Source organism: Halichoeres trimaculatus, unplaced genomic scaffold (assembly GCF_033239565.1).
Source record: "Halichoeres trimaculatus isolate MK-OKI-2021-1 unplaced genomic scaffold, fHalTri1.1 fHalTri1_scaffold_15, whole genome shotgun sequence".
NCBI lineage: Eukaryota > Metazoa > Chordata > Actinopteri > Labriformes > Labridae > Halichoeres > Halichoeres trimaculatus.
This window is the reverse complement of record NW_027437193.1, coordinates 25,867,210-25,877,192: the sequence shown is the minus strand read 5'-3', so window position 1 is coordinate 25,877,192 and position 9,983 is coordinate 25,867,210. Positions and strand designations below refer to the sequence as shown.

Genomic DNA, 9,983 nt, shown 5'->3' with positions numbered 1-9,983 from the left:
CTTTCCTGGAAAGATACATAATAAAGAATTATTTTTTGTCAATAAACGATGATGTGTATCTGATGAATTGCTGTATATAAAGTCATTTCTTTCAATTGAGTTGTTATTTTTGTCTGTAGAGATGACTGCAGGGCATGAGTTCACGAGCATCAAAGTTTTTCTTTTTAGTTACTTAAGTGAATATTTAAGCTTAAAATTCAAAAACACTTTTTCAGAATGTGCAGAAATAAAAAAAAATTGTACAAATATGAAACAAATATCTATGAAGAAAACAACCTAAGGATACTACTTTTTTTTTTCATTTGTTGTCCGTACCTTTTTAAGTTGCACCCTGTCTGATTTACAACTTTTATCTGACTATAAAAAGATTTTTCCATGACTTCTCAGTGAGAACTAATGATTTGTGATCAGATTTTTTTAAAACCCTTTCATTATTTTATTCAAAAACACAACAACCTGTCATGTTTTTGCACGATGGGTAAAGTGAATAGTTGTCATGTGTTCAAAACTGTCACCGTCATCAACAGATTTTGAAAAAAAAAAACTAATCAAAACTCTGACTGAATCACCAAGAACCCTTATCATCAGAAGTAACCAGAGATAAGTGTAGAGGTTGAAACATCATACATATATTAAAAGCCCAATATTTACTCAACCATCCAGAAATGTTTATTTTATACAGTAAAAAGTACAACCTTGGTTTTTACAATATTTTAAATATGTTTCTGTTTCAGTCATGTTGCTACAACATCCTTACCTCTGTTTTTTTTTCGTAATGACAGACAAAGGGCTTCACAGTTTTCCTTTTTTTACATAACCCCCTTATTTATTCCTTTTGGTTGGCATAATGAATGAAGATCCCTTTAAGTCTGACTGGACTTTAAATGAGGTTAAAAGGTATTAGAGCAGGTTTTAGGATGATAAAGAGCTGTTGAAGGGCTTTGTGGTACATGTAACCTCTGCTCAGGGAAAACAATTAATGCAGCTTCTGCTTTCTGTTCCTTTGTTTTGTACAAAGCTAAACTGTACCTAAATGGTCCTGTGCTCCGCTCGAAGAGTGTCAGTGTGAGTGTTCTGAGTTGGATATGTTCTGCACAGATGGAGCTGAATCCAGTCCCAGCAGAGTGCCCAGGTAGGACTGTTCCCGGGGATCCAGCATCTGATCGGGCCTCACAGGGTGCACGATGTTGGCTGGCTGCGGGGTGAGAGTGTACTTCTCTAAGAAGGCCAGGTCGGAGGACGCCTGGTAGCTGGAGCTCTGCTGCTGTCCCTGAGCCTGCATGCTCGCAGAGCTGTGAGTAGTGGCTCTGTGAGCATTCAGGTTAACTGGTGCACCCCCCGCCATCTGGACAGGAACCAAAGTTACGGGCACACACACACTGGCATGAGAAGGGGAGCTCAGCGCTGACTTTGCTTCCGCACTGTATGACTTTGAGGGTTCTTCAAAGGGGACAGAGACTATTTTGACCTCTCTGATGGTGTGCACGTGATCCACATGGTACTTGAGCTTATCTTTTCTCTTGAAGGTGGCACTACAGTGTGGACAGTTAAACGGGCGAGCGTCTGAGTGAATCACCATGTGCTTCGTCAACGTCTTCTTGATGCGAAAGGTCTGGTTGCACTCAGGACACCTGTGGGGTTTCTCACCTGTCACATGAACATAAGAGACTGTTAGCCTGAGAGGATCAAAACACCTCTATTAAAAACTCAGTGGCTGTTTTCCAAAAGGCCTACTTCACTGCAGTGATACTGATGTGGTGGATATTTAGTTTGTAGTAGGTGAAAAACAACAAAGTCTGTAGTATGCCATATATTCTGGATGATCCTGGAAAATATGCATCGGGCCAGTCTACCTCACATACTTTATCCTACAATCCATGGCGTTAATGTTGTTTGCCTTCTTATGAATAATTGTTCATAACAAGACCCTGAAATCTCCCCCTAAGTTTGTTGTTTTTATGCATGAATTTAAAATATTCTTTACACTGTTGGAAATATTAAAAGGACCAAAAAACACACACAAAAAAAATAAATATATACAACACTTAAAAGAATTCCTCACTGAAGTATAATAACTATGCTCCACCACTGATTGAGCTAAATAAAATGCTCCATCTGGCAATCTCTTTGCATATTTATAACTTAAATATTGAGATGTACCCATGGTTTGTTTTGTATATTTATAATTCCTTGCTCCCCAACAGAACAGTCATATTACATACTGCGTTTAAAAGCAGTGGGCAGTATGCAGTGTCTGTACCTACTGCATTTATGTATAGTGTTTAGTAGACGGTTTGGAAAACAGCTACTGACTCAGGTCCATCATCATGGAGCCTGTAAATGTCCATCAGCAGAAAAATAAAGGTAACAAGTGTACCAACAGGCAATGATAGGAGCAGAAATAAGTGAATGACTAGTTAAGAAACTCAACACTGATGGTCTATCAGTGAGTCCCTGAGTCTATCCACCTTTTGTAACCTTTTATCCTGTCTCCACTGATCATATCTAGCAACTATTGTTTCAGTTATACCCAGATTATTAAACAGAGTGTCAACATGGTCTCCTGAGATTAAGGGTGAGCGGCATCTTATGAAATCTAAAACAGAGTTTAAAATTCTTTTTCTAATCAACAAAGCTCTTAAAAGTAATGAACTATCCTATCTTAAATAGTTCATAATGCCTTTTATTCACTGTGTCCTCAGTGTGCAGGCCTGCTCATTGTACTAACAGTCTCTTAAAGAAGTATAGTAGGTGGACTCTTCAGCTATCAGGCACAATGCTTGAACCCCATCTATACTCACCGTTGCTGAGTCTGGCATACTTTTTGAAATCGATACAATAATAATGTTCATATTTCACTTAGCTACAAGCACCAGCAGCAAAACAAGCCCTGAGAGCTTCTTCTGCACCAAGTCCTGCAAGTAGGATCCTCCTTTTTTGGCGCTGAGTTTTTTAAGTCATTACACTTGGGCTGAAATGTTTCACTTCCTACCCATACTGCCTAGCATCTATAACACAGTAAGGGAGGGGCATGGCAAATTTCTAAATGATCACAACACTTGAGATCCCTGAGTGTCCCACACACCAACAGATCTGTCTTCTCTCCCTAGTCTCAAGCTGAAAACGAAAAGCAAAAAGGGGCTCCACTGGCATGCAGCCCCGGCTCTGTTTGTTTCCTTACCAGAGTGAGTCCTGAAGTGCATTTCCAGGCTGGACTTTCCTTTAAACTCTTTCTTGCAAACCTCACACTGATGAACAGCAGTTTTGTATCTATGACAAAGAAATCACCATTAGCAGAGACAAAAACCAAGATCACTGACAAGTGAAAAGGTATTTAGCAGGACATGAAACCCCTTCAATGACAGAAAAATGATGACCTCACTTTTGCCAAACTTTCTCTCCCAAATGAATGCTCTTGTAGTGGACCGTCAGATGATCGTGGCGCCTAAAGCACTTGCCACACTCTTCACACTGGTGTGCTTTCTCACCTGTAAGAAACAGGCCAAGATGAGAACAAACTGACAAACATTCAAGATGACTTACTGTGCTTTACAGTGACAGGAAACAAACTGAAGGAAACTTGAGGGCTCAATCCCAAACCGCCCCCAACAGACTCTCCCTTCACACTAACCCTCCGCTCTGTTCACCACATTGAGTGCCGTCCCACACCACGTAGTGCAGAGGGGGAGTGAATCGTTCAGCCCTTAAAAAGCGAGCCGGCATCGATGCACACTTTCAGCGACTTTAACAGTAAGTGCATCAGCGTAATGGAGGAGAAAACGATATATAAATATAAGGGCTGCATGTATCAAATATTTTCCTCACACCTTTGTCACACTGAGAGATGATCACAAAAAGCGTGGTTTAAAAAGATTACACACAACAAGCAAATCTTACTCTATGCTGACGTTCGATTTGATCGTGCAGCCCTGGCACCTGAAAATGTGAGCACAGCTGGCAGCATTGATTGGAAACACCAGATGGTAATAGGACTGAAAGACATGGAATCACTTAAAATTATGAGAAGTATACTGTAGCTCCTGTCATTGTAATGGCTTCTGATTTTATCATTTTAAAATAGAAAAAAAAGGAGTCAGCTAGTGCAGCTCCAAACTGAGAATGATTCTCATTTCACTCACACAGGAGGCAGGGGAGCGGGTATCTGCCCTATCTCAATGAAATCCATGTGTTTCACTGTTATCTCTGTGTCAATCTAAGCGTCATTTTGGAAACATGCAGCTGATATCAGTGCTGTGCAGCAACCCTAGTGACTCGCAATCTGTGCCACAGAGCAACAGCCATACACAGGGAGCTTCTTTCTGTTTTCGCGGCAACAAGGTTTTCCGTTTTCCTATGTAGTGAAGAGGGCCTCCCATTCCTGCCCATCATATGGATAATCCCCTCCTTCATTTAAAGTGCGGAATGACATTCGGTAGTGAAGGGGTAGTGTGTAGGGGGGTGGTTTGGGATTTAGCCTACTACAACAGAGGACATGAGAGTAAACATAAGAGTAAACATGACAGTACTGTACCAGAGTGTATTTTCTGATGTTTGGTCAGGTGATCATGGCGTATGAAGGTTTTCCCACATTCGTCGCACTCGTAGCGCTTATCGTCATGGTGGACTCGGAGGTGAAGTCTGTCCAAAGATTGATATAATCCAAAGTTTGATCATTGTGAGTAACTTTTCGCTGGCCATACTTTTTCCCAGCACTTTTTCGGACTGGATCGGACTCACCTGTAGGAGCTGCCGTGACGGAAACTCTGGCCACAGATGCTGCAGAGGTGAGGCTTCTCCCCACTGTGGATCCTCATGTGCTCCCTCAGTGTTGTCCTATAAGAGGAACAAAACAGCCTCTCAATAAAGCAACACAACAGTACATTACAGTGTAAAATACTGCACATTACATACTTATAAATACAACTTGACAAAGCAGCACAGGAAACTAAGACGTACCGCTCTCTAACAGATTTCCCACAAACGAAGCAGGTCCACTTTCTCTTGCCTCCATGTGTGCACTCAATGTGTCTCTTCCTGTTACCTGTGTCATTAAACTGACGACCACAAATCTCACAAGGAAAGGGACCTGACAACATACAGAATGCACATGATTTCAGAAAACTCAAAGGCTGCTGACAAATAACAACAGTGACGCCACCTTTTCATTGATTGCCGACTGTTTTCATCTGGTGAATTCAATATTTTAAGGAAGGAATTTTGGTTTTCCACTATAAGTACTAGCTTTGTGGGATTAGCCTTCCACAATGCAAAGAAAGCTGAATTAGATCTTTTTCTACTTACACATGTATAGGACAAAATAAGCAAATCAGCCAAGTTGATGAACTACATTGTCCACAGTGTTTGCCAAACTGACACAAACTGAGAGTTCCTAAGGGGAGCTGTAAAAATGTATCTCTCCTGGCCATTTCTTACCTAAGTGGTACTTTTCTTGGTGCTTCAGCCTCGCAAACCTGGACTTAAAGTATTCGTCACAGAAGGAGCATTTGAACGGTCGGTCCTGGGTGTGCAGGATCATGTGCTCCTGCAGATGAGGCCTTCGGCTGAAGATCTTCAGACAAATCTGTGTCAGAGCGTTGAAAAGTTCAAGACTGTCCACCTCATTTCAAAAAACTTGCTCTGTCACTCAGAAAGGGTTTGAATATTTTGTACAACGATGATCATTCACCAACACTCAAGATGGAAGACATTTCTTACAGCACATTTCCAGCCCTCGCTCTTCCTCTTCCTCTTGGTAAGGAACTCTTGGATGTGATCTGGATGAAACCTGACATGACAGTGAGAGAGATGAACAGGTCATTACAATTATGCAACAAAATATTTCTGAAGACCCCAAATGGGTTTCTTCACTGATCTCTCCTCAGTTTTGTAAATCTATTACCAGTATTCATTCAATCATTTTCTACCACTTATCCTCCTATAACCAGTATTCTGTGACAATATAAGTAGACTAAAAAAAATCGATCTCAATCGATAAACAAAGACCTCACCTCCTGACATGTTTGGCGAGGGTTTTCTTGCTTGCATGGAGTTTGCTACAGAAGGGACATTTGTGCTCCTTCTTCTGGAAGGGGGCGTCGCTGGCGTGCTTCTTCTTGTGAACGGTCAGGTTTGACTTAGTGGAGTAACGCTGGAGGCAGATGTCGCACTGGAATGGTTTCTCTCCTGTGTGTACTCTGGTATGACTCTCATACTTCCCTAATGAAATGTACATAGGTTATAATATTGTGTCAGAAGTTAACAAACATGTCAGTACTTGAGGTTAAAAAAACCTGAGGAGTGAGAGGACAGAGGAAATTAGGAGGAGTGTATTCTACAAAACAAAGACAAACTCAGCTTTAAGTGAATGTCTCTGACACAGGTTACAGGTGACAGACCAAAGGAAAAAAAACTAATTCTATTAATTTTTACTTTTTGTTTAAATTCGTAATCAATAATTGATAAGTGAGTAGTTCAACAACCATTGGTCATAGTTGTTACTCTGTTTTTTGAAGTTTCAAAAAGATCACTGAAAAATAAAAGATAAACCAGATTAATAACAAACAGGATTTTTCAGTTCAACATCCAAAACTTGTATATCTGTCCATCTATAACACCACTTAATGACTTCCATCAGTGGTTCTCACCTGCACGGTCAAAGGTCTTGTCACATTTAGGGCACTTAAGAGTCTTCTTGCTAGAGGTCTGAATGATGACAGGAGCCAGACCCTCAGGGTACACCGGACCCTGACTGGAGCTTCCTGCTGTTGACGCTCTAACCCCCACCTCTTGAGTGGCTTGGCTCTCTGCTCTTTCTACAGCTGAACCTTGCTGCACTGAAATCTCATCTGCTGAGAAAGTATCATCAGCGTTCCTGTGAACGACCACCTCCTCACTCATGTCCCCTTCTTCTTCCCCTCCCCCCTCGTCCACGACATCTCCAGTAATTGTTTTAGGCATGTCCAGTTTGGGCACTTGGTCCTCCACAACTGTTTCACCCAATGCTATAACTCGTTCCTCATTTTGAACCTCTGTTGGTTCAGCCCTCTGTTTTCCCTCAGGAGTGTCCTTCACTTTGTCTTTCTGGTACTTTGTGGGTGTTCTCCTCCTTCGAGCCGATCTCCGTGTGGTAGCAATCTTCTGTCCAGCCATCCTCTCTGGCTCATTCGGGCCTTCCTGTGCTATAACGGTGTGACTTTCATCCAAGTTGTCCAGCAAAGAGTTTTCAGTGCTGAAGTGCTGACCTGGGGGACTCTGAATATCTGTGACATCTGCTGGTGAGTCACTTGGGGTCACTTCCACCTCAGGAGAGACTCTTACCTCACTTTGTTCCTGGGTCACTTGAGTTGGGTGGTTGTACCCTTCCTCACACAGCAGCTTCAGTATGTCCATCATGTCCAGGAATCGAGCTGCTTCTAGTAAAGCCGGAAGGTCCTTTTCAGCCACTGCACACTCAGAAGTGTACAACAAACCAAGCAGGTGCTGGAAAATAGAGTTCTCCACATGATCTAGAGTCACCTGTGCTGTTGCAGGGTTCTTGGAAAGTTCTGCATGGAAGTAGCTGCTCCCGTGGGCCAACACCACCTTATGGGCATTGTAAAGTGTCCCACCCACAGACACGGACACATCACAGAACCTCTGTCGACTTCTGTCCTCGTCCAAGAACTTGAGGAGGTTGTAACCATGTCGCTGCATGGACAGTTTTCTTGTTTGTGAAGTGGATTCTGGGAGATTTTCAGAGGTTGGTGGTGGGGTATTTGAAGCCGGGATGGTGCCTGGCCCTGGTGCACACTCATCGCTGGCACTGAACTGCTTGCTGCGTTTGGTGCGTAGGAGATTACACTGCTTCCTCTTCATGGTGTCTGTTTGGCTACTACAAATATCTGATGAATGAAACAGAGAGAGCAAAAAGCTCAAATGAACAAGCCCTTAGTTGGCTTTCATTGAGGTTTAATAGAACTGTGGTAATCAAGAGGGTTTGGAAATACATGAGCTGGTTAATGTGTCCTAGTTTCAAATCCCAATAATAGCAGTAAAAGCATTAAACTAAACTGGACAGATGGTGTAGAAAAGTTATCATGCAAAGGGAATACAGAGCATGATACAATGTTAAATGTACAACTGCTTCTATTTACGACTTTTGTGTAGGATAAATGGTTTAAAAACACAACAATAACAAAGATATCAAAGCTGCACCGGTTATCATAACTGCTCTTTTAAGCTAGTAACCGTGTTGGTATGCCTGACGTTTCTTCAACATCGCTCTCCACCTCAAGGACCCCCACCATCATGTTCCCTGTCTGACGGGTGGCCCCCCTCCGAGGAGAATGTTGACAAACGACCCTCAATGCTACTCAGGATAATAACGTTTATAATGAGACGTCGTCTTGAAAATCTTACCTCAGACATACGTGAAGGGTTTCGACAGCAACCTACATTTCATCAGACATGAGTAATGCGTTTTATTCACGAAGGAACATCAATTTCCTACATATTCGTTACGCCACCCCTCATCCCTATACCAGTAATGTCGGACACCGTAATAAACCGTTCGCCCATTGGCTGCTTTAGCTTATGTCCTTTCCGTCTATTGAATGGTGTGTACGAGCAAGACACGAACTCAGAAGGAAAATTAGTTCAGAGATAAGACAGAAACGTAAGCGTTTTTACTGTAAATCGCTCCTGTAACCCACGAAATAACAAACTTAACAAGAGTTCTCGTCCTATAGTCGTCTCCAAAGGTTCACGCGAGATTTCATGCATCCAGGGTATTATGGGTAATGTAGGATTAGCGCCCCTAACAAAATGTCATGCCTTACCTAGTTTTTACGTGATATTTACTAATTATTTTTTATTGTCATTGAGTTCAAACCAAAGCACCGTGGTGGATGCTAATCTCCTTGAAACGCGAATCACAATTACAGGAAAGAGAAAATGTTTTCAATGGTTTTCTTCCTTTCTTTTGAATAAAAAAAATGTTGGCCTACATTTCACCTTCGTGACAAAGTAAATCTTCTAGGATACAAAATATATGCAATTGAAGAAAATACTTAAAAACGCTTAAATCAGCACAAATTATTTGATAATATGATATTGGCATTAAAAATCGAATTCTGATTAAGGCTACAGTTGAAGTTATGCTGAGCTTAGCATTTCAAGCGCCTATTGATATATCAATCATGGGCTTACAAAAGTCAAGGGCAGCAATTCAGGACCTCAACTTAGCTCAGTTAATAAAGTCGAGTTAAAGTTTATTTTACTAATATTGTATCATGGCCCTATATGCAATAGCAAAAACACAGGTAGTGCTTTTTACTACAACTAGCACTAAAGTAACAGTCTGTCCATGTGCGCAACTTGAATGCCCACATGGACATGAAGAGAAATTACTAGTGGGGACAAGAGTGACGTTTTAATGACAGAGATAGTTAATGGATTAGAATCATTGACCTAAGTTTTCTTTTTAAGTCTGGGCTTTAGTCCAGCTCGGCAGGAATTCAACTGGGCAACTGTTGTAGTGCACGTGTGCCTGAATGTGCACCCATGTATTTAAAGTCAATGCCATTTTTTAAGAAACTGTTGCTTATTCTTCAAATGACTCAAGTTGTAGACAAGGGACAGTACGTTTTAGTTCAGGTTGGGTATGTCATCACATCCTTATTTTTATTTTTTATTCAGGTGGGCTTTGTCACTTACATAAGAGTACAACTGAGGTCTGTCTAGTGAAGGTGTTTGGACTTGCTCAAATTAGCCTACTGGATGAACTCTCCCTTCCCGAACACATTTAATGTGTAAGACATTGTAAGTGCATTAGCTTAATCCCTCCTATCTCTCTTGCAGTGCTTGAAGAAGTTCAGTTAAGGCATGCATGCACAGTGGAGAAGAGCCTAAGATGGAGCTGCACACGCATCGATTTCCCATCTGCCTTTGACTTTACATGAAGATACTGCCAAACATCTCAATATTTGGAAAACTTGTCAAGGACA

General features: G+C 41.6%; 1 protein-coding gene across 1 annotated transcript; it reads right to left on the bottom strand.

Moving 5' to 3' along the window:
• Nucleotides 1-52: 52 nt before the first annotated feature.
• zbtb41 (zinc finger and BTB domain containing 41) lies at nt 53-8,728 on the bottom strand. The gene is made up of 11 exons (XM_074689504.1): nt 8,398-8,728; nt 6,645-7,880; nt 6,009-6,216; nt 5,716-5,785; nt 5,434-5,581; nt 4,957-5,086; nt 4,738-4,833; nt 4,532-4,638; nt 3,383-3,488; nt 3,182-3,270; nt 53-1,647 (listed from the first exon to the last, which is right to left on the bottom strand). Exons 2-11 carry the CDS (start codon nt 7,852-7,854, stop codon nt 1,061-1,063), a joined length of 2,751 nt encoding a protein of 916 aa, XP_074545605.1. The 5' UTR covers nt 7,855-7,880; nt 8,398-8,728; the 3' UTR covers nt 53-1,060.
• Nucleotides 8,729-9,983: the final 1,255 nt, after the last annotated feature.